The sequence below is a fragment of the Podarcis liolepis genome (assembly GCF_965112155.1).
Source record: "Podarcis liolepis genome assembly, chromosome: 15".
NCBI lineage: Eukaryota > Metazoa > Chordata > Lepidosauria > Squamata > Lacertidae > Podarcis > Podarcis liolepis.
The window spans coordinates 17,290,183-17,313,812 of record NC_139566.1 but is presented as its reverse complement, the minus strand read 5'-3'; the positions used below and the strand labels follow the sequence as shown (position 1 = coordinate 17,313,812).

The window sequence follows — 23,630 nt, the reverse complement described above, 5'->3', positions numbered from 1 at the left end:
ATTTTCAGGGACACTATTAAAGCCTCCCCCCCCCCTATTTTTTGCTGTACATACAGGTGTCACCGCTTGGAAACTGAGGTACATGCAGCACTGGTGGCAGAGTGGGATCCGCAATGTTGGCATCAAACTGCCAGCTGACACTCCCCCCCCCCCGCTATTTTAATTTGTATTTACCCTTTCTAGGGGAAAGCCAGTCTGTTAAAAAACCAAACCAGTTGTCATCTGTTTGTAATATCTGATTTACTTGTTTGTAGTATTATGCTCCATCTTGGAAGCACCTAAATATCTTAATCAAAGAACAGAACAGCAGACAAGCAGGGCATTGTTGGTTTCAGAGTTTATCGTTCTGTCATTCCAGTTTTGAATTAAAGCTGTTTTATTTCAAATACAGGTATTATTATTATTATTATTTAAAAAAACAAAACAGAAAACCAAGAGACAGCATCATTCAGTTAAGGTAGCAAAACATTTTATACAGCTTTTCCATAAAAAGTGGTTTCTCTTGGACAGGGAATAAATATGTAATTTTGGCATCTCTCGTTTCTGCGGAATTCAGGATTTTCCTAGCAGCAAGCACAGATTTGTTAAGGTTACGTGAACAAGGAGAGGTCAATAAAATATTTCAAAACACATTCAAAACACAGTAAAAGGCACATGTCAGCGAAGACTAAGGTTTCGGGACATCCCCTATCCTCAAAGGAAACATTTTTTTAAAAATTGCTATTTCTCCCCACCTCTCCTCTTTCATGACTGGCAGAATTTCTGTCTGCTGCATGCATCTAAGGCACAGGAACTTTGCCAGGAATAAGGGTGGCAACCCTCAGGCACTTTTCCCTTGCACAGCAGGCTGAAATCCAACAGGTGATGCACCTGGTGAATTTCTGTCCATTGCATGCATCTAAAGGCACAGGAATGGCAGCCCTCAGGCACAGTCTAGGAGCAGAAAAGAACACCCAGATGAGCAATCTGAAGCCTCTTCAAGAACAAATAATATTAATTAAGCTTTCCCTCCCTACTTGCACTCTGCCCAGTACAACAGACCACCCCCTCCAAAGCAAACATATATGTGTTTTTAATGTTAATACAAAAAGAGGGTGGGGGACATTTAAATGTTAACCCACCAAAGCAGCAATGTTTATGAAAAGCTTTGTGAAAAACAGAAAGCAAGAACAATGACTAATGTTGTAAACATAAACAGAACTGGTTTTTTTTAAAAAAGGGTGAGTGTGGCTGTCAAAAAGTAGAGCCCTTTTAGTCCAGTTGTTCCTGGGCCTCCCCCTCCTACTGAGACATTAACAGCGCAAAGCTCTGCATGTTTACTCAGAAGTAAGGCCCACTGACCTCAGCTCCCTAGTAAACAGTGTAGGCACAATCAGGCACCAGCAAAGCACTCTCTCACACACGAAACAACCAGAAGAATTGTAGAGGGGACCCCAAGAGTTATATAGTCCTCCCCCATGCCATTTTTATTTTGAATTACGTAGTGGCAGCACCTTTTCAGTGCTCAGGGCCTCTAAAGGTCTCAATCTGGTGCTCCTCGTAAGGGCTGGAGCCTGTTTTGATCATTCCTTAATGCAGGGCTTCAGCTTGCAATATTCAAGCAAGTAGTAACTGGACATCTCTGGGAAGCAGGGGCGGAGGAAGGGAGTAAGGTGGGGGCGGTATGCTGGGCGGCATTCACCACGGAGCCGGCAGCATGCCCGAGCAACGTATCTCTCCTGGGAGTGATGTGGTTGCTTGGGCACCTGCAGGCTCCGTGCTGCCCCAAATGGTCCGCCCGCTGCCTCCCCCCCAGCTGTAGGGCAGCTGAGTGGGAAGAGGCAGACAGACTCTGGAGGCCCCGCGGAGCGTCCTGCCCCGGCTCACCCCAGGCGCCCGATTGACTTGCTCTGCCGCTGCTGGGAAAGAGAGGTGACCAAGAGTAATCTGTTACTGGCCTTTTTTGTTTGCCATTGAACTTACAAGGGTTCAATGAACTTTCTTTCCGAGGTCCTAGCGGGCTTGCGCTCTTATCTCTGTCTGATTTGGGTAGTTTGTTTTACAGAATAAAAGAGAAGGCCTCACTTATCACAATTAAGGAGTTGCTCTCTGCTTATCACTCAAGGAGGCACAGAGAGTTCTAGAAAGAGATCTCTTCCTCTGCCTGGCTTCTCTCCCAACCACAGAACTGCTCCACACCATTAGCAGTGGCATTGCTGTTAAGGCAACATAAGAGCATAACAAGAGCTTGCTGGATCAGGCCCATCTAGCCATAGAATCATAGAATTGTAGAGTTGGAAGGGACCCCAAGGGTCATCTAGTCCAGGCTCCTTCAGTGCAGTATCCTGTTCTCACAGTGGCCAACCAGATGCTTGTGGTGAAATTGGGAAGAAGGACCTGAACACAAAAGCAACTCTCTCTATTCCTGTGGCTTTCACCCCTGCCTGCTGCCATCCACAAAAACTGTGCTTGTTGAGTTTGCATGCTACCTACCGTATTTTTCGCTCTATAAGACGCACTTTTTCCCTCCTAAAAAGCAAGGGGAAATGTGTGTGCGTCTTATGGAGCGAATGCAGGCTGCGCAGCTATCCCAGAAGCCAGAACAGCAAGAGGGATTGCTGCTTTCACTGTGCAGCGATCCTTCTTGCTGTTCTGGCTTCTGAGATTCAGAATATTTCTTTTTCTTGTTTTCCTCCTCTAAAAACTAGGTGCATCTTATGGTCTGGTGCGTCTTATGGAGCGAAAAATACGGTAATTGTTAGTTAGCAGCAAAGTGGATAATGGAAGGCTTTGGACAATTTATACCATTACCAGCCCAAAGCCACAAATGCTTATTCTGATCAATCTAGAAAATTCTATTCACGGTCACTCAAGTTCAGCCTGCAAATGTCCATCGCCCAGGTTGGTTGAACTGGGTGTAATGCAAGGAACAAGCTAAGTGAAGACAGGGCCCCGCTTTCCATATTGGATACCACAACTATTTGCTCCAACGCTAGATCCTTCTTAAAAACACCTCCAGGAAACCGTATTAAAACTCCATCTCCATCATCAGGACCCTCATGCCTCTCAGCCACCCCGGCTCTGATAGTTAACAGTCAAACAATTAGCGCCATCAGCTAATGAGCCACTGGCCTTATCCAGGCTCCACCCTCTTCAAGAACACACTAAAAACAGCCTCAAACACTCAAAAGTATATCGCCCACTACATCCTTTGGACTTTCATTTTTCTGGGAACATCTGGACAGAATTTCCTATCAGGTCTGGGAATGTCCAGACACAATGTCCCACCAGGGTTGTGTTCCTTATAAGCTGGCTAGGACAGCTAAGGATCTGCAATTCTACATCCTCAGATTTGCAAGTCTGGAGTTTCCTTGGTTTGGATCTCATTCCTCGTACAAAATATGGGACATCTTGGGGTTTCTGTAGCGAAAGGAATGAGTTTGCAGAGACTACTTTCCTCTAGTCGTGATCCTGGACCAGCCACAAGCTAAGCATTGTGGCCTTCAGATTCTGCTGGTCTTGGCAACATCTCCATCTTTCATCCCTACTGATGGGCAGCCTGGAAAGACAGGAACAGAAGCGAGTCTTGGCCTCATCCAGCTACCCATCTTGCCTCATGAATCAGATCCACGTCAACGCCACTCAGCCAAATGTTTCCTCAACTTGCGCTTAAAGATCTCTAGCGATGGAGAGACCACAGTACTTTGAGTTCAGCAGTCTCCAACCTTCTCAGACCCAGAACCCATCTTTAGCCCAGACATACATTGGGAGACCCCACTTCTTAATTATTAGTATTTAAAAAATAATAATTGTATATTGTAGCTTTCCCCTCAATCTTCCGCCTGCTGACTGTTTTGGACTACAACTCCCATAAGCCCCTGCCAGCAACTGGTTATCACGATTGTGCTGCTGGTGCAACCCAACTAGGTCTGTAGGTCATCCCAACCCACTAGTTGCAAAACAGGCGTCTTAGACAATGGTTTCCAAAGTGGATGGTACACCCCCTTTGTGGGGGGTGGGGTAGGGGGATTACTTGGGGGGGGCTAAGAAACAAGCATGTGGCAGAGGGTGCTGGAGGTATAAATGACTATCAGACTGTGAAAAGCTGGTCTCCCTGGAAATGTTTAGTTCGGGTTGGCAGTTATTTTAATTTGGGTATAACTGTAAACTGTTTACTATTGTTGCTATTATTGTTATTATTGGTTTCTATTGATTTATTGGTTTGTTTGTTGCCTGTATAGTATATTCTGTTTGATTATATATGCTGTAAGCCGCCCAGAATGGCTGGGCGGGATATAAATTAAATGATGATGATTTTGTTGTTGTTGTTGTTGTTGATTCAAATGAACTACGTAAATAGTTTCAATAGGATTTTGAATAAATACGCAATTAATAGCTGCTGCTCTGATTTTTATTGTGTTATGATCTTCCTTCATGGGCTGTGCAAACTGCTATTCTGAAGGATATTTTTAATGGAGGGGGGGGCCCTCTGGGGATGAGTTTATAGAGCCAAGGGGGCATGGACCAAATATGTTTGGGAACCGCTGGCTTAATCCATCGCAGTTGTGCACCTTTATGGATCGTCCCAGCATCCAACCGTCTTTTGCAATCTGAGCCCTTTCTTTGTCTAATCTTGCTTACAGGAGGCACAGAGAATTCTCATCCTGCTGTTGCTCTCCTTTCTTACAGCAAATGGATTTAGGCTGGGCCCTTCTTGCGTATCTCCTCTCTCTTGACAGGGCTTTCCCAGGGGAACTTCCCAATAATTAGTTAACAATTAATGAGTGCAACTTGGGGTGGGGAGAGATGCCTTTCGGGTTTTTGTGCAATCCAAAAGAAAGGCACACACGCTTAGTTCTCTTGTGGGCGGTGCAATTCTCTGGCGCCAAGTGTGGAGAGAGTCCTCTCTTTCTGGGGTTTTGGCCCACAGAGGATGCCTCCACCCTCTTGTGTCACATGAGAATCACAGGATCGTAGAATCGGAAGGGACCTTCTCATCTAGTTCGTGTCCCTGCAACGCAGGAGCCAAGCCACAGCTGGAGAATCTGAGACAGAATGCAAGAAGTTTGAGGAAAGTCGCTCAAGAAAACTGGGTTGGCGGTAGACGAATAGAAAGGAGGGCCTTCCTCGTACGATTCAGGATTGATGGATGGAATTTGTTGCCCTAAGGTGTGGTGATAGTGTGGGCGGTTTAAAAGGGGGAGAGAGAAATGGATGCAGAGCAGGTCTAGGCTCCATGTTCTGAGGAAGCCTCCCTCAGAATACAGGGTGCCTTCACCCTCTCCCTGGAGGTATCTGCTTGCCATCATTGGAGACAAGAGTTATGTAAGAACATCAGAGGAGGCCTGGAGCTGGATCAGGTTGAAGGCCCATTCTAGCCCAGCATCCTGTCCTCAAAATGGCCGACCAGATACCCACAACAGGAAGCCCATGAGCAGTACTCTCAGTGCAACAGCAACTCTCCTGAGGAGAACATCTGAAGAGAAAGGACGTGGTGCCCAGATATTTAGAATTTAGCACCCCTGGAAGCAGAGCTGAATGGAAAGTGGAAATCAGGCTCTGTGTAGGAGGAGAGAGAGCCAGCAATGGCCGTCCCGGCAGAAACCCAAGTCCACTTCTCTGACATACTGTGGGGGGAAGCATTCAGTTGTGGGTCTCCACACTGCACACCCACGAACAGTTGAGTCCCAACCAAATGTTTAAAGTGCTCAAACTTAGAAGGAACATTCAAAAGGCCCCCCCCCCCTTCTGACGCAGGCGCCACGTTCCTCTGGAACACAGAACACTGAGGTATAAAGTGCGACAGTGGAGAAAACGCTCACCCCAGGGGCTCCCAAAGGAGTTGCCGCCTGAGGGAGGTGGAACGAAGGTCCCTCAGAGAAACCAAAGCCACAGAGCACCGCCAGAGAGGGCGCCATCACTGCTCCTTGGGCCGCTCCACCTCGGGGACGTTGCTCTGCAGAATCAGCGTCGTGCCGGAGGACCGGAGCAGGGCCATGGTGAAGGCAGCCACGAGTGCGAGGTTGCCCAGTAGGGCAGCTCCAAGGATGGCAAAAGTCCGGGTGAAGGTGGCCGCCGGGGCGTGAGCGCTCAGCCAGGCCCGGCGTGAATGCAAGTCCCATAAAACAGATTCCAGTTGGAAATGGGTGCCCACGACAGCGCAGATGTGGAAGAGCTGGTGGCTGTGTCCTGTGGCGGGAGGAAGGGAGGTGGGAGAGAGAAGAGATGGGGCGATAAGAGAAGCTCAAGAGAGAGAAAATGGTGGTAACCTAATAATAATAATAATAATAATAATAATAATAGTTTATTTATACCCTGCCCTCCCCGGCCAGAGCCGGGCTCAGGGCGGCTAACACCAATAAAATCATAATAGGGGAAAAAGAAAAAAATTAAAATACAGGTTAAAATGCAGCCTCATTTTAAAAGAAGCCAGTAAATCAATACCATAAGGGGAGAGAAACATAAGGGTCAGACTGAGTCCAAACCAAAGGCCAGGCGGAACAGCTCTGTCTTGCAGGCCCTGTGGAAAGATGTCAAGTCTCGCAGGGTCCTAGTCTCTTGTGACAGAGCGTTCCACCAAATTGGGGCCAGTACTGAAAAGGCCCTGGCCCTAGTTGAGACCAATCTAACCACTTTGCGACCTGGGACCTTCAAAATGTTGTCATTTGTGGACCTTAAGGTCCTCCGTGGGGAGGAAGAAGAAGAGCCAGGGCTGGATGAAGCCAGTGGCCCACCCAGTCTGTTCTCACAGTGGCCAGCCAGATGCCTTTATCAGTCAAGCCCAAGAGCACTCTCTCCTCCTGTGGTTTCTGGCAAGTGGTATTCAGAAGCATCTCCTGCTTCTGACTTTGGACTTGATTAAGGTAAAGGTAAAGGACCCCTGGACAGTTATGCCCAGTCAAAGGTGACTATGGGGTTGCGGCGTTCATCTCGCTTTCAGGCCGAGGGAGCCAGCGTTTGTCCACAGACCGCAGTGGTACCTATTTATCTATTTGCACTGGTGTGCTTTCGAACTGCTAGGTTGGCAGGAGCTGGGACAGAGCAACCCCATTGCAGGGATTCAATTATCTCCACCCCGGCCCACCCCATCCCCCCTTCTCTTACCAATGTAATCGAAGCGCCCAGGGGCCAGGCGCTCCGGCAGGTGGGAAGCGAAGAGGAAGCCAGTGAGGGCTGCGAAAATAAGGTGGTAGAAGTAACCAGGGACGGAGTCATTCCAGGCACAGTCTTCGCCAAAGCAGAACAAGAGCTGAAAGGTAAGGAAGTGTCATGAGTCAGCCAGGAAGGGTGGCCCTGGAGGGGAGGAACAGCAACACCATGCCACAGGGCAAAGCCACCTGTTTTAGGGGACAGCATGAGGAGCAAAGCCACCTGCTTCCTGTGGCACCATGAGGAGAGGAAAGAAATGAAGGCAGGAATTTGCATCTGCATGGCACAGCAAGACTTGGGTGTGGGGAGGCTCACCCCAAAAACTATCAGGACTAATCTGGATTATTGGTATGCAATTGCAAAGGTAGGGGAAACTGCACATTCAGTCCTTAGAGGCCAAAGTGAAAAAATATATGAAAGCAAGAACAGCCCTGCAGGATTAGGCCAATGGCCCTTCTAGTCCAGCATCCTGTTCTCACAGTGGCCAACCAGGGAACCCAGCAAACAGGAGCTGAGCATAAGAGCCACACTCTCCCCTCCTGCGGTTCCAGCATCTGCTGTTCAGATGCAGTGTCGCCTCTGACTGGGAGGGCAGAGCCTAGCCCTTGTGGTTAGCAGCCATTTACAACCCTCCCCCCCCCCCGTGGCTACATTGCCCCCACCGTCATCCTACCCTGTAGAACAATGGAATGTTGTCGAAGAGGAATGGGTAAGCGAAGGCTGTAGTCCTCAAGATCTTGCACAAAGAAGGACACTCCAGTTCCAGGAATCTAGACCAGGAGACCAAAGGGGGGGGGGAGTTCCAATTAAAAGGTGGTGAAAACAGCCTATGAAGGGAAAAAGTCAGGGTAGGGTGGAGTAACAGTTCTGGCGGTTCCCTCACTGTGAAAAGCCAAGTTACAGGGAACCAGGCAGAGGGCCTTCTCGGTAGTGGCACCCACCCTGTGGAACACCCTCCCACCTGATGTCGAAGAGAAGAACAACTACCAGACTTTTAGAAGAGATCTGAAGGCAGCCCTGTTTAGGGAAGCTTTTAATGTTTAACAGACCTCTGTATTTTAATATTTTGTTGGAAGCCTCCCAGAGTGGCTGGGGAAACCCAGCCAGATGGGCGGGGTATAAATTATTATTATTATTATTATTATTATTATTATCAGTTTTGAATCTCTTGCTTGAAACGGAGCATCTAGATTGGGCTTTTAAACAGCCCCCTGGCACTTCATCTACAACAACCTTGTAAGAGGGCAGCTGCCCAGTTGGCACTGGCCTCGTGACGGGGGACTTTTCAGTGGTAGTTCCCCCAGCGGCGTAGCTAGCTGCTCGGGCGCCCCCTGCATCTGGGGGCAGGGCAAGCCGCCCATGGGGGTGGAGCAAGCCGCCCATGGGGCGGGGCAAACCAGGGCAGAGCATGCTGTGCGGAGCCTCCACAGGACGCAAGTCCCACGCTGCTGTTTCGGTCAGTGTGGAGCCTGAAGGTGCCCAAGCCACTGTGCCCGCCTGCCCCCCCCCCCAGTTACCCGTCTGAGTTCCCCAGGTGCGGAATGTCCTTCCCAGCACGATGTGTCTGTCTCCATCACTCAGTGCGGCGTAGTTGCTGGAGTGTTGGACCAGGATCTGGGAAACCAGGGTTCGAATCCCCCACTCCGCTATAAAGTTAATTGAGTGGTCTTGGGACAGTCACTAACTCTCAGCCTAGCCTACCTCACAGGGTAGTTGTTGTGGAGATTAAATGAGAGGGAGAACCATGAAAGCCACCTTGAGCTCCGTGGGGAAAAAGGTGGGAGGGAGGGAGGGAGGGAGGGAGGGAGGGAGGGAGGGAGGGAGGGAGGGAGATAAATAAATAAATAAATAAATAAATAAATGTTATGTACTGAGTTGAATAGGATCCAAAATGCAGCAGTCTGATTTGTCCTAGAACAATAGGATCCAAAATGCAGCAGCCTGATTGGTCCTAGAACAATAGGATTCAGAATGCAACAGTCTGATTGGTCCTAGAACAATGCAGCAGTATGATTGGTCCGCAGGAGCCACCCAATCCAGCTCCAGGTGGAAGTGAACCCACAACCTGATTAGCCTACAGGAGAATCCCGGAATTAGCCAATCACATGCAGCCCATTGTGTAAATAATGTATATAAAGCAGATATTGTGGGGGAACTTCCATTCCTCCTCACCACTATGAGCTGAATAAAGAGCATGAAATCCACTCTCAACTCAGAGTATATTTCAATAAATAAATAACATTAAAAGCTTCTCAAAACAGGACTGCCTTCACAAACAATGAATGAATAAATAAATATAACTTGCAAGAGGAATTTGAAAACATTCCTGTTTGCCTTGACACTTGGTGGCTGAAAGATACTGCTCCTAGCAACCTCAAGATCAGCGGGCAGAAGGATGTTTTCAAATGTAATTGCTTGTAATGGTTTCATATTGTAATTGCTTTAAGAACATCTTGATCTGTTTTAGAAAGCTTTGGCTTTGTTTTTTAAATTGTGTATCTGTTTGCTACCTGGGGCTCCTTGAGAGGTGTAGTTGTTTATTATTATTATTATTATTGTTATTATTTTTAATCTACATTCTGAAGATAGGCATTGATTAAGAAAATGGAGGCCTGCAGCCACGCAGCAAACTCAGGGCCAGGACGACTTAGGCTGCCACTTAACCTAAAAGTAAACCCCACTGAAGTCAATGGGGCTCACTTCTGAGCAGACGTGTGTAGGGGTCTTCTATAAACCTCAGTGCGTTTGCACAGGAGTAAGCTCTGGGACCTCTGCGGTCATAGAGCCATTGAATTGTAGATATGGAAGAAACCCATGGTCATCTAGTCCAGCCCCCTGCAATTGTGTGAGTCAAAAGGCCCTCTTAGCCACAAACTCGCTGGAGGAATCCTAACCCCAGCACTTTCAGTCCTAGAACTCCACCCTCACCTGAAATCAGGGTGGATGGGTTGCACTTCTGCAGCTCAGATATGAGGCCAGGGACTTGTAATGTCCACCTTAATGGACCCTTGCCCCAGGACCCTTGCCCCAGGCTTCTTTCACCTGGTGATTTATTGTTTATTTATTTTGCATTCTTTCCTTCTTTTTTAACAGCAAAGGGACCCCCCCCCCCATCCCAGGTATATGGTTGGTGGTAGGACAGGACATCTCCATTTCCCCTTGTTCTCTTCCCATCCACCCCCACCTGCCACAAATCCCTCCTGTCATATAACCGGAAACTTCTGTGTTTTTAAATCTACATACAAAACTATTTGCGGTTGAAGGTTATTTAATGATCTGGTGGCAGGTGAATCTACAGACATCCTGCGAGGATGATTTAGCAAAGTTCTTGGTTTGAGCTGAAGTGGTTTTGGGGAAAGAGTGACGCTTTTTGACTCATATTTGCTAGCAAACATCAACTGCATAGTCTCACTCCCTGTTTGATTTTTGACAAGGTTCCGAATTATAGAAAGCGCTGGATCTGAAGCCATAGTTGGCCCACGGTTGCCTTGCTGGCAATAAGAGCTTTAAAATAAACTGAGCTCCAAAATGCAGCCTTTTTTGAAATCTGATATGCCACAACTTCACATCTGTGCAAGATACGCTGTTTTCATTTCAGCTCTGACCTCGGCACGGCACAAAAGCCTTACCCAGTGCTTTTTTTCCTCTGGGGGCACCCAAGGCTATGAAATAACAGCACCTTCTCCCCACCCCCACAAATGTTTAAAGTGTGGCAATAACAGAACAAACTTCATGGTGAGGAACGGCTCCTTCTTTTTCCTTAAAAAAATAAAATAAAAGCACTGGCCTTACTTACCGGGAGTAACAAGACAGGCTGGTGCAGATAAAGGAATTCAGGGCCGCCAGGGGGACAAAGCAGTGGTGCAAAGGGCCATCTACCCAGACGTCAGGCATTGCGTAGGCTCCGTACGTGATAGCGCAGCCTATAATAAACAGAGAAGAAACTTGCGCAACCTCTGTTGGAAAATTCAAGACGGATTAAAGGGAGTCCTAAATGCAGCACATAGTTAACCTACGGAACTCCCTCCCACCAGCAACTTGAAAGCTGCCTCACCCAGACTGTAGAGGCTGAGCGCTCCGTAGTCCAAGAAGTAGCAGATGTGCCTGGCATGGGTGGACATGGTGCTGAACGTGTGGGCACAGCTGGAGGTGAAGGGGTAGAGGCACACCAGCACCATGTAGGCCAGGAAAGGCCAGCTGTAGGTGTCACGCCAGAAGTCCAGGCTGTGGGAGAGCATCAGGAAGCGCCACAGAAAATACCTGCAAGGGGCAAAGGGCATCCAGGAGAAGGACAACGGGACAGAGGTTCCCAAACCTTTCCAGCCCATAGTCCCCTTGGTTCCATAAACACGTCCCCAGTGACCTTATCTAAAAAGCATTGATCAGAATAGTAGTTTGCACAACCCAGTAAGGAAGGTAACAACACAATGAAATCCGAAACAGGAACAATTAAACTGCATCCTTTATTCAAAATCCAAGTGAAACTATTTAATCGGTTCAACAAAATTGATGAAGTTGATCCTGTGGTACCAGCTTTCCAAAGTCATTTACAGACCCTCCAAGCGTCCCTGTTTTCCAAGGACAGTCCTGGATTTACAAAAGCCATCCTGGTTTCTGATTCGATCCCGAATGTCCTGTTTTTCCTTAGGATGTCCCTATTTTCATCAGAGAAATGTTGGAAGGTATGGAGTTATGTGACCCGCAAGCCAAGGAGATAAGTAACTACACAGAACGCGGCTGAAAGACGCTGCAGACTTACCACGTCGGCAAAAAATGTGTCCAAATGTTGATGGTTTCGTTGTTCAGCTGAAAAGAGCTGAGGACGCAATCCAAGGCAGAGCTTTTGGGGTGACGGTAGCCAGAGATGATCCCATCTTCCCAGAAGATCTACAGGACAGGATTTGCCCAATGAGACACTTTTGAGTTGCCAAGACAGAAATTTAGCAGAAGTGAGGCCTGCATGAAAAGCTTTATTGAAGTGTCGCGTCACTACAACTCCACCTGCAGCAACAGACTCTCCTTAACTTTAGTTCTGTTAGTTCAGAAGTAGGGAACCTTTGGCCCTCCAGATGTTGCTGAACTACAACTCCCATCAGCCCTAGCAAGCATGGTCAGTGTGGAAGGGTGATGGGAGTTGTAGTTCAGCAGCATTTGGGAGGTCAAAGGTCACCAGTGTGACCACCAGGACCCCCTTTGGCACCCACAAAAGGTTTCAGTAGATATCCCCTCAAAAATCCACAACTGCTTCTGTTTCCTCCTCCTCCCCCTATATAAGCTCACATTTCTTTGGGTGCCAAGAATGGATGCCCTCCCTCCCTTCCGTTCTGAACAGAGGAGAGGTACAAAGAGCTTGTCTCTAAGAGTCAAGGTGGCAGTGACTGCTGTAGGGGTCTTTCTCCCCGCTGACAGGAGGGCACAGCCACGCCATGTTGTGGTCCTCCTGCCTCTCTTTCTGCTCATTCAAATGTAGCAGCCATAATGCTACGGCCCCACGGCAGCCATTTTGTGTTATGCCACTCCTGCAGAGCGGCCATTTTGTGGCTGGCGCCCACGGCATACTCTCCAAATTCCTAATGGGCCCCACTGGCTCCAAAGACTCTCATTTTATATCTTCCCCATTTCACATTTTAACAAAACACCCCTGGCCAATAACGACCTTCTATCCCATTCCCAGAGTCTATAAGCAGAGAAACGACCCAAACAGGAGGCTTTCAACTTGTTAGGCTGCGTTCGCATGTAACGTGAAAATGCTTAGAGAGTTCATGCTCTTTTAAGCGCGACTTGGAACAGCCAGCCTTCAAACAGAGGACCACCCTGTGGCAGAAATTCAACTGGTGCAGTTTCCTTGACTGATTAGCCACCCTGTTGTGTGTTGATTTTAAGAGACCCTCCTGGACAGAACCATGCATAGTGGGATTGGGGTTGGGGGGAGATGGCCCCTACATCGTAAAAACTGGAAGGATAATTTACTCACACGAGGTACTTGGTGGACCCTGAAGATCTGAGGCAGCTTTATTGTAAGCATTTCCAGTCACAGCGCACGGGATTCTCTTGGAGATGTGTTTTTAAAGGCAACTCTGCTTGTGGGAAGAGATTTTGCCAAGTGGTCCTGGGCAGCTGCAGTCCACAACCCCCTTCCTCCAGGTAGCTCTGGAGATGGGGAAGGGGGTCAACATTTGTGTCCTAAAAATGACAAAGGAAAAAGGAGGATGGGTCCGGGGGATATACGTATGTCCAGTAGCACCTTAGAGACCAACTAAGTTTGTTCTTGGTATAAGCTTTAGTGTGCTTGCACACTTCTTCAGATACACAGAATCAATTTTCAACTGCGTCAGACCAACATGGCTACCTACCTGAATATATTTATACACAACAACTTTAACCTTCCCCAACATAAAAATAAAAAAGGCTCTTTTGAACCTTTGGACCTCCTCCCCTCCCTCCATGGGTTCCATTAAAAAAAAATCTTTTTTCTTTTTTCTCCTGCATCTTTTACCATTATCCATCTATTATATAATCAGAGTTACCAAAATTCATTTCACATTACAAGTGTCATTGTATCCCTGCTAATGATTTTAACAGTCTACAGTGGTCTTTTAGGTATATTAAGAAGTTGTCGATAAATCAATAAATAAAACAAAATAAACCAACATCATAAAATGAATAAGCAGCCACAAATAAAACAGGGAGAAGAAGCAGAAATAGAATCATTAGAATCGTAGGGTTGGGAGGGACCCCCAAGGGTCATCCAATCCAACCCCCTGCAATGCACAGCTAAAGGATCCCTGACAGGTGGCCATCCACCCTCTGTTTAAAAATCTCCAATGAAGCAGAGTCCACCGCCTTCCGAGGGAGTCCCTTTCACTGGTGAACAGCTTATATAAAGTGCCGCCACCATCAAGGGGCAGAGAATTGTGTCCAGACCTGTCAATCTGAATGCAAAAACGGCAGCAGCCTGATGCACCTCAGAATGGGGGGGGGGGTGATTCCAGAAGGCTGTGGGACCCCCTTCCCTTCCAGCTCCAGGGACTGCCAAACTCACTCTGCCAGGGGAGCACCTAGAGGCCTTCCAGCTGTTCCTATTTTCTGGCAATTCAGCACCTGGGAGAGCTTCAAAAGCACTTCTTAGGCATTATCTTGCTGCAACACGACCCCCCAGCCAGCAAACGTCAGAAAGCCAAGCCCAGGGGAATAGTTGTTTACGAGGTCATGACGGAGACCAAGGGTTCTCTGAGGGTTTCCTGATTCACAGAACAGGAATACTGATATACCGGTATGTCTCTCCCTTGCAAGCAATTTGTCTAGTTTAGAGATATTTTGGTCAGGGTTTGCTGCTGGGTGTGTCAGTCTTCGTCCCCCATTCAGCGCAATGGCCAGAAGCTTCTGAAGTGTGTGTTCATGTGTTAGGTCGCAATGGCCCACAAATGAGTCCTTAACTCATCATTTTCTAAGCTTCATAAAACTTTTCAAGTCACATTGGATCTGTTTCTCCTTTATTGTGCGACCGCTGCAGATCACACACATGCAGAAACAGAGGTCACCCAGTGGTTGACGGAGCATTCGAACTCTGGTCTCCAAGGCCACACTCTGAAAAGCCTTCGTCTATTTTTCTGTCCATCCAAAGAAAGGGATGCTTGGCAGGGTGGGAGATTTCTCATAACTCTTAACTGCACTACAGCACACTCTCTAAAAACAACAACAACAAAAACCCCAACAACAACCAGCAAATACATTTGCAGTGTTGCACTCCACCCCAATCTCTGAGCAGGGCGAGATTCCAGGGGTTCCAGGCAGCTTCGTGTTGTTTCCTTTTGGTAATGAGGCACAGCAGAGACTGTGGTGTCTTTATGCTATATGGTTTATTTACACATACATACAACCTGAGCCTACGATGGAGGGGTTCACAGTATTATCACCCCCCAAAAGGAGCTTGTTTCTCCCATAGCTACAGCCCTGGATTCAAACAAAAATCAAACATTGCTTTGCCTCCCAGTTTGCTTCTTTCCCCCTAGGCACACATCACCCCAACTTTCAACTCTCGCTACGCCTTTCTAACTCCCTGTGAGTTGAGGGATTTGCCATCTCACACAGAAGCTCTTTCCTTTTGCTCCCTTTAATGCCCCATCATCCAGGAGCTACCCTGGCTTAAATTTTGACTCTTGCTGGATCCAGGGATTAGCAGGGTCTCAGCGTACAGCCTACCTCCCCACCCCAGCTAATAACAATAGCAAGACTAAAACTCTAACAGGTGGACACTTCTGGTAAAGACCCATTTTTCCTGCTGGGAAAACCTGCCAGAACAGCAATATCTTTGACTGTTTCCTGAAAGTGTGGGGTGCTGTTCCACAGGACAGGCGTAGCCACCCTAGAAGTTTGGAACTTGCAAGAGAGACTCTCTGGCAGACAGCAGTGATCTATTGTGTGCAGAAGGGGGTAGCATCCAAAATAGGGTTGTTGACAGGGGCAGGATGTCCTGGTCTGATCACACCAGCAACAAAACAGCTTCTGGTCCATTTGCAGGCCCAATTCTGTGTATGAGCTTCAATTTTTGACACCCTAACAGCATGGAATTGGTTGGTTTTACTGCTTTTATCTCTGCTGCGGCACAATTTAGACAGGAAATCCATTTATACCATATTGTGCTTTAAACTCTGTCATGTGTGTGTCCCCCTGGAGAAGCTCAGAGTTATGGGGAGGCGGAGAAATATTGGAAATGAATAACTGAAGCCAGATGCATCATGCAAGAACACACCATAAAACCACAAGATGTGATAAAACAGAGACAGGCTCATCAGATGATTATTTAGTCATAGTACTTGAGTTGTTGCACAAAGGTCTCCTAGTGACTTACAGTGTGTTTAAAAACATGAACATCAATGCATTATAATGCTGACACATTCACACATGCAGTTCAGAAAAATATATACAAAACATCACTCTTTTCATCTGCCATAGCAGCAGGAAGTTTTGGCCACCCACAAACAGCATAGGACACAGAGTCACAGCATACATTTAAATCTCAAATAATTATGGGAACTGAAGTTTGTTGAGGGTACTAAGAATTGTAGGTCTGTGAGGGGAACTACAGTTCCCAGGATTCTCTGGGGGGAAATCATGCACTTTCAACGTGTGGCTCTGCCCAAAAGCATCATCATTGGAGTCTACCAAAAATCTGGCGGGGAGTGGGGGGGGGGGAGAAAGTTTTTTTATCTGGCTCTGAAAAAATGCCAGTGAAGGCCCAAGGCTTACCTTGCTAGCAGAGAGCAGACCCTCCAAGTGTTCCTATTTTCCAGGGATGTCCCTGATTTAGAGAAGCCGTTCCAGTTTCTGACTGGATCCCAGAATGTCCTGCTTTTCCTTAAGACGTCCCTATTTTCATTAGAGCCATGTTGGAGGGTATGGAGTTATCCAACCCCTGAGCCATCTGAAGGCAATCCTGTATAGGGAAGGTTTTTTTTGTTTTGTTTTGTTTTAAAGGTTTAATATTCTATTGTGTTTTTATATATTTTGGAAGCTGCCCAGATTGCTGGGGCAACCCAATAAGATGTGTGGGGTATAAATAGTAAAATTATCATTATGGAATGGGACGTCCCTATTTTCATCGGAGAAATGTTGGAGGGTTATGGGAGAGCATTCCACAGATGGGGAGGGGCCCCTGAAAAAGCCCTCTCCCTTGCCATCCCCTTCCAGGCCTCCCTCAAAGATTGGACCCAGTGATAAAACAGAAAAATCAGACAGAAAAACAATAGGCATCTGCTAAAACAAAAGCCTGCTAGATTTTTTTAAAAAAAGCTTGAGCCAGCAAAGAACAGCAAGAGAAGAACGCAACCAACCTCATGAGGCAAGGAGTTCCACAGTTCTGGTCCATGTAAAGCGCTGACCATCTCTATTTTGACAATGAGGGGGGGGGGGGAGAGGAGTGGGACATGGGAGTTGTCCCCCAGTTCTCCCTCCAGAATCTTTTCCCTTTCAACCAAGGAGACCTTTCATTCACAGGGGTGGGGGAAGAAATCTCTCTCTCCCCCCCATTTTCCCCCAAACTAGAAATCAAGTTCTCTTTTGTTCCTTCGCACAAGGCCACCATTGACAGCTGAAGGCCCTCTGAGTCACATGGTTGACCACAGAGGAGTCAAGGCAAAACGATGAAGGCTTTCGGCAGGGATGGAAATAAAAGATTAATTACTTCTTTGTAACCAACCCAGACAAAAAAGATTCTGAGGAAAAACCCGCCGGAAAGATGGGAGGGCACCCAAAGCTCAGAGGTCAGAAGAGGTTCCCTCCCCCACCATCTCATTATCCATTTTTCCAGTTTGGCAAAATGTTGCATCCAATAAAAATCACCAGTTGTGCTTCCCCGTCACCCCATCATCCCAAACACTCCTCCTCTTCTTCCACCCTAGCCCTGCCTCTCTCCCTTCCTTTCTGTCCAGTGTGTGCCAACCAGCACTGGGCTCCCTTCTTGCTGAAAAAGACCCAAGCCAAGGCTGAATTCTTGGGAGATAAAATCACCCTTTCCATCGTTCTAGCAATGTTTTTTTGAAGCGCGGTCTCGAAGGCGTGATGGGTTTGGGAGCTGGGAGCAGAAGGGAAAATGAACATAAAGAGATCCCTGCTGGATCAGGCCAGTGGCTCACCTAGTCCAGCACCCTGTTCTCACAGTGGCCAACTAGATGCCTGTCTAGCAGGATTTGGGCACAAGAGGACTTTCCTTTCCTGTGGTTTCCAGCAACTGGGATTCAGAAGCACTCCTGCCTCTGACTGTGGAGGACAGCCATGAATTTGTCCAGTCCTCTCTTAAAGCCATCCAAGCTGGTAGCTGTCGCTGCCTCCTGTGGCAGGGAGTTCCATAGTTTAACTATTTTCTCTGTTCTGAATCTTCCAATGTTCCAGTTCATTGGATTTCCACAAATTCTATTGTTATGAGAGAGGGAGAAAACCCTTTCTTCTATCCTCTTTCTCCATGCCAAGCATAATTCTATAAACTTCTACCATGTCACCTCCTGCTCGCCTTTTCTCTATACTACAAAGTCCCAAAGGCTGCAACTATTCCTCACAAGAAGGGAGTCGCTTCATCCCCTCAATCATTTTGCTTGGCCATTTCTGAACCTTCTTCCAACTCTACAAGATCCTTTTTGAGGTGAGGAGGCCAGAATTGCACACAATATTCCAAATGCGGTCACACCATAGATTTCTATAACAGCATTATGATACTGGCAAATTTTGCTTTCAATTCCTTTTCTAATGATCCCTAGCATGGAATCTGTCTTTTCTACAACCGCGGCACATTGGGTCAACATCTTCACTGAGCTGTCCACTATGACCCCAAGGTCTCATTCCTGGTCAGTCCCCACCAGTTTAGATCCCATGAGTGCATATTTGAAATTAAGATTATTTTTTTTGCCACAACATGCATCACTACCATTCACCCACTTTGGGGAGGTCCTTTTGGAGCTCTTCGCTGTGGGATATTGCAGTCAAATATAACTAGAAAGCTTAGGGCTAGTTAACGCATGAAGGGGTTAAGACCATGGAACTGTATTCCTAGACTCAGGTCATACCGCTTCACCTCCATTGAAGAAGGAAGTGAAGCTTCCTTTGTTTACTCTCTTGTACTATGTGAAGCTCACCAGGCAACGTGTATGAGCTTGACCGCTTCAAGCCCAGACCACATGCTCAGAAGTACTGTATTTTTTGGTATTTTACAACCCAATAACTTTCTACCTGTGTTCTTATTGCTGCCGCATGGAATAGCGTATGAATGTGACCTTTGGAGTTTGTAAGTAAAGCATTTAAACTTGCTAAATAGTTCAAAAGCAGCTGGAGACCCAAGTCTGGGAAACACTGGTTTAGGTAAAGCCCATCCAGACTGTGGGAGAAGTGGCATGTGCTTTATTTCTGTTTACCTACTGTTGATTCGCCCTACTTCACAAACCAGAAGTATATAAATTTTGTTAAATAAATAGTCCCCACTAGTAGTGCTCAAGGCCTGAGACCCCTCCCCACACATCGCATCCAGTGGTGCCATGCACTTAAAGAACCCCAACAAAATTATCCCCAAGCCCTAACACCCCTGTGGAAAACAGCAGTTGCTTTGAAACCCAACAATGAGCTTCATTTTTCTCCTGGATTTACCCAATACACGCATCTGCCACAGGCAAGGTTTTAAGGAGGTATTTGGCAATTAAAAAAACAAACAAACCTTGAAAAATATAATAAAGCCGGCTTTCTCAGGCAGCAAAAGCTTTTTTAGCGCTTAAGAGATTTTCCATATTCGAAAGCACTTAGCAGACATTAGCTAATTGAAGCCACCCGCTTTCCTTTGAAGAACAAAACAAATCCCCTTCCTACAAGGTAATCATTGCAAATGATGCTGTGGGCTCCAAATTCTGCATTGGTAAGAAGGGCCTGCTGGATCAGGCCAATGGCCCAGCTATTGCAGCATCCTTTTCTCACAGCAGCTAACAAGATGCTTGTAGGAAACTCACAAGCAGGACCCAGGCAGAAGAGTCCTCTCCCCTCCGGCTTCCAGGCTTCAAGAAGCATTTCTGCCTCCAACTGTGGAAGCAGAGCTAGCCACTGTGGCTGGCAGCCATTGATAGCCCTCTCCAGTGCTTTATTCCCCTTAAAAAATGTTTAGGGGTACTCTCATTTTGACTAAAGAAAATCACCATTTTATACTTCAAATTGGGAAAAATAAATACCGTGGTACCTCTGGTTACAAACCTTATTCGTTCCGGGCGTCCATTCTTAACCTGAAACCGTTCTTAACCTAAGGCACCACTTTAGCTAATGGGGCCTCCCGCTGCCACCACACAATTTCTCTTCTCATCCTGAAGCAAAGTTCTTAACCTGAGGTACTATTTCTTGGTTAGCGGAGTCTGTAACCTGAAGTATCTGTAACCCGAGGTATCACCTGTACCGTCATTTAAACAGAAACATAAGATAGCTGGTTAGAGCATTGTGTTGATGATGCCAAGGTTGCAAGGTTGGATAAAATTGGATGTCATTTTGAATCAAGATGGCAGAGGAAGCTATTTGGTTTCTTAGAATTCCACTGGGTATGAGGCTTTGTGTGTGTGTGTGTGTGTGTGTGTGTGTGTGTGTGTGTGTGTGTGTTAGATGCAAATTTAGAAGTAATTACAGTGGTACCTTGGGTTAAGAACTTAATTCGTTCTGGAGGTCCGTTCTTAACCTGAAACTGTTCTTAACCTGAGGTACCACTTTAGCTAATGGGGCCTCCCGCTGCTGCCACACGATTTCTGTTCTCATCCTGAGGTAAAGTTCTTCCAGGTTAGTGGAGTCTGTAACCCGTGTTTGTAACCCAAGGTACCACTGTACAGTAAATGGACAAAAGTACAAAGATTCACAAAACGTTTAGGGGTGTGCGTACCCCTGCACACCCCCAGGAACAAAAGCACTGGCCCTCTCCTCCACAAATGTGTCTAATCCTCTCCTAAAGCCACCTAGGACCCCCCACTCCCAGGTTTCAATCATCCAAGGGTCATCTAAATCCAACCCCCTGTGCAAATCTGCTTTTATAGCTGTCACAAATTCCATGTTCTCATGTCATACATGTCATACAAACACACATGGGTATATGAAATACCCGGTGATCCTCAACAGCTGGTCCACAGCCCCAGATCCCCAAGCCTCCCAGCTTCTCCTAGGAATCGCCGACGCTGCTAGCTGGCATTTGGGTGGGAGACACAAGGACCTCTTTTTCAATGGGAAAGGCAAGTCAACAGTTTTGCTTACCACACTGCTTTTCATTCCTGCCATGCTGAGCTGGAAGCAAGTCGTCCTCCCACCCCAAGTTTCTAGTCCATGTTGAGGAAAGACAAAGGAAGCCTAATAGCTGCGCAGAACAGAACACAAACATCCAACGTGGATATTTCCCTCAGATGCTTACCTTGAGCTGACCCCAAGTCCCTCCTGAGTGATGGCACTGGCATTCTCCATACACACTGGCTTCTCATGCCTAGAAAATCTGATTTTTGACTCCAACCCTCACTTTCCTCTTCTTTATGAGATAAGGAGTGAAGGCTGGTTCTGGCAGTTCCTAAGCAGGGCATAGGGATGACGTCCCACCCCTTATCATTTGTCCTCAGCATCTGGCCTTCAGGGCTGAACATGGAGATTCCATTTCCCTATCATTCATTTTTATTGCCTTTGTAGCCCGTATTTTTCTCCCCTTTCTCAATTTAATCCCCACAACAACCCTGCGAGGTGAGGCTGAGAGGAATAGTGGCTGGTCCATGGTCGCCCATTGAGCTTTGTGGCTGAGTGGGGAATTGAACCCAGGTCTTCCAAGTCCTAGTCACTTCTCCACCCCTGGCTCTCGTAGGTGATAACTATGAACAGTTATCTGCTCCCCCGTGAGTTGTCCAACCCCCCACTTTAAAAAACCCCCACTGCTATCATCACATTTAACTATGCAGTTGTCTGAAATTGTGGATCAGTCACATAGATCAATCACACCATTGATTTATAAATTTCTTTCATGCCGTCCACTCCTCCACCCCCCGTTATCTTTCTCCCCCCCAATCTAAAAAGCCCCCAATAGCCTTAGGCTCTCCACACAGGGGAACTGCTCGAACCCCATCCCATTTGATGGGATGACCAGAACAACACACACTAGTTTTGAAATTTTAATGCTAGAGGAATCATACCAGGAACTCACAGCTAATGGACCAAAAAAGCTTGGAGAAATCCAAATTCAGTACCAGCAGTCAAAAGGGGCACAGTTAAGTCCTATATCTAATTCCATTGGTCCACCTAAATGGGATACTGAAAGCTTAGCAGCTGTGGGTAAGACATTATGGGGATGTAGGTTCCCTCTCTCCTGAGCTGGGCACAGCTGCACTGATTTGTAGAGAAAAAATCCCAATCTCCCTCTCCTCCCCAAAAGTTGTACTGTCTTCAAATTTAAGCCCATTTTAGAGCTGGGTAAACTGAGGCTCTCTGCTAAGAAATGGGTGCAGGACCAGGCTGGTGCAGAGCAGGTGGCTTGATCCTCCTCCTCCTTTTTCTCAACTCTGCCTGCTAAAGTCCCACTTCCTGAGATAATGGCTGGCTACGCCAGGACCTTAAGGCCAGAATCATAGAACTGTAGAGAAGAAAAGGACCCCAGGGGTCATCTAGCCCAACCCCCTGCAATCACAGCTAATAAATCCCTGATAGACAGCCATCCAACCTCAGGCTGAGATCCACTGGGTCCAGAGTGCCAAGGCTGTGAGGACCAGGCACATCGATGCGCCCGGAAAGATTTTCAGCTGCATCCTGAAAAACTTTTGACCAAGGCAAGCTCAAAAGTTAGTTGTTTTTTAAAATAACTCAACAGCTGGCACAGCAGGAAGGAAGGAAGGAAACCACCGCCCAGGCGAGGAGAATGAAAGGCAGGCAAGGAGGCCGAGGAGGCTGCCAGCTTGCAAGCAGTTACCTGCTCCAGAGAGGACGGACCCTGCGGGGCAGACCCCCCAATGAACCGCTACCAGCACTCCATCTTGTCCGAGTTGCGGGGCCTGCAGCCCTGGCTCCAAGCGAGCTCAGTGTGTTTCTGTTTTTCCCCCCTTAGTTTTTACTCCCCCCGCCGTCTTCTTCCCTAAGCTACATTCCTTGCCAGTTCTGGTGGCGGAGTGCCAGGCCGCCCTCCCCGTTGGCTGGAGTTTATGGGCGGAAGGGGAAGAAATGGGCCTCTCTCTCTTCGCAGAAGCCACCACCATCAGGAGCCAGAAATGCAATAAAAGAGCCCTCATTATTCCTCCCTCCTAAAAGGCAGAAACCTAACGTGTCTTTTTAAACAGGGGATCTGCAGCTGGAGTGTGGAGGGGGGGGGGAGATGCGAGCCACAGCAGGTTCCTTGAGGACATTCGTTTTTGGGGTTAGGTTGTGGGGGGAGCGCATTTCGGGAGGTCCCAGAGTTACACAGCCGGAGCAAAGCCAGGTGTCAAGCGGAGAGCCTTTTGCACTTTCTGAAGTGACCCAAAATTTCTGCTTCCAGATTTTTGAATTTTGAGAGACAGTTTCCACTGAAATAAGGCGGGCGTTAACTGAGGACTGGAACTCTCCAATCCAAAATGTCTCATATTATATAACTGAAATTGTAATTAAAAATAGTAACTATTATTGTTACTCCTAGCCAGTGCAGTGGGAGTACTGGGAGTACCGCTCTGCTTTCCTTTGGACCACATAGGCAAGACTGGGGGGGGGGGGTCGTCTTGTCATCTAGGCAGTCCTGGACCACCACACACACTGCCCAGGCTTGCACCCTCATTTTGGTGCTGCTAATGGAGCAGTTTGACTTCACCCCTGGAGGCACATGGACGCCAACAAGTTGTTTTGAACTGTTTTAAATGTGTGTTCTAATATTGCAACCCATCTCAGGGACTTAGGGTGAAGGGTGAGACTGGCTTCGCATTTCTGCCGTAGGGGCAATTAAGGATTTTTAAAGGGGTGGGAGAAGAAACCGCTTTTAAAAAAACTGTGCACTGAACAAAATGTCT

General features: G+C 47.3%; 1 protein-coding gene across 4 annotated transcripts; it reads right to left on the bottom strand.

Annotated features, from left to right (window-relative positions):
* Positions 1-321: 321 nt before the first annotated feature.
* On the bottom strand, positions 322-22,837 carry PAQR6 (progestin and adipoQ receptor family member 6). 4 transcript variants are annotated; one of them, XM_083478149.1, is made up of 8 exons: positions 22,568-22,837; positions 13,103-13,311; positions 11,888-12,015; positions 11,183-11,388; positions 10,925-11,051; positions 7,802-7,898; positions 7,084-7,228; positions 322-6,168 (listed from the first exon to the last, which is right to left on the bottom strand). In XM_083478149.1, the coding sequence occupies exons 2-8, from the start codon at positions 13,151-13,153 to the stop codon at positions 5,897-5,899; spliced, it is 1,026 nt and encodes a 341-aa protein (XP_083334275.1). In that variant the 5' UTR covers positions 13,154-13,311; positions 22,568-22,837; the 3' UTR covers positions 322-5,896. The 4 variants fall into 4 exon arrangements, with proteins under 4 accessions (XP_083334275.1, XP_083334277.1, XP_083334276.1 ...); XM_083478151.1 differs by lacking the exon at positions 22,568-22,837 and adding an exon at positions 22,322-22,496; XM_083478150.1 differs by lacking the exon at positions 22,568-22,837 and adding an exon at positions 21,038-21,615.
* Positions 22,838-23,630: the final 793 nt, after the last annotated feature.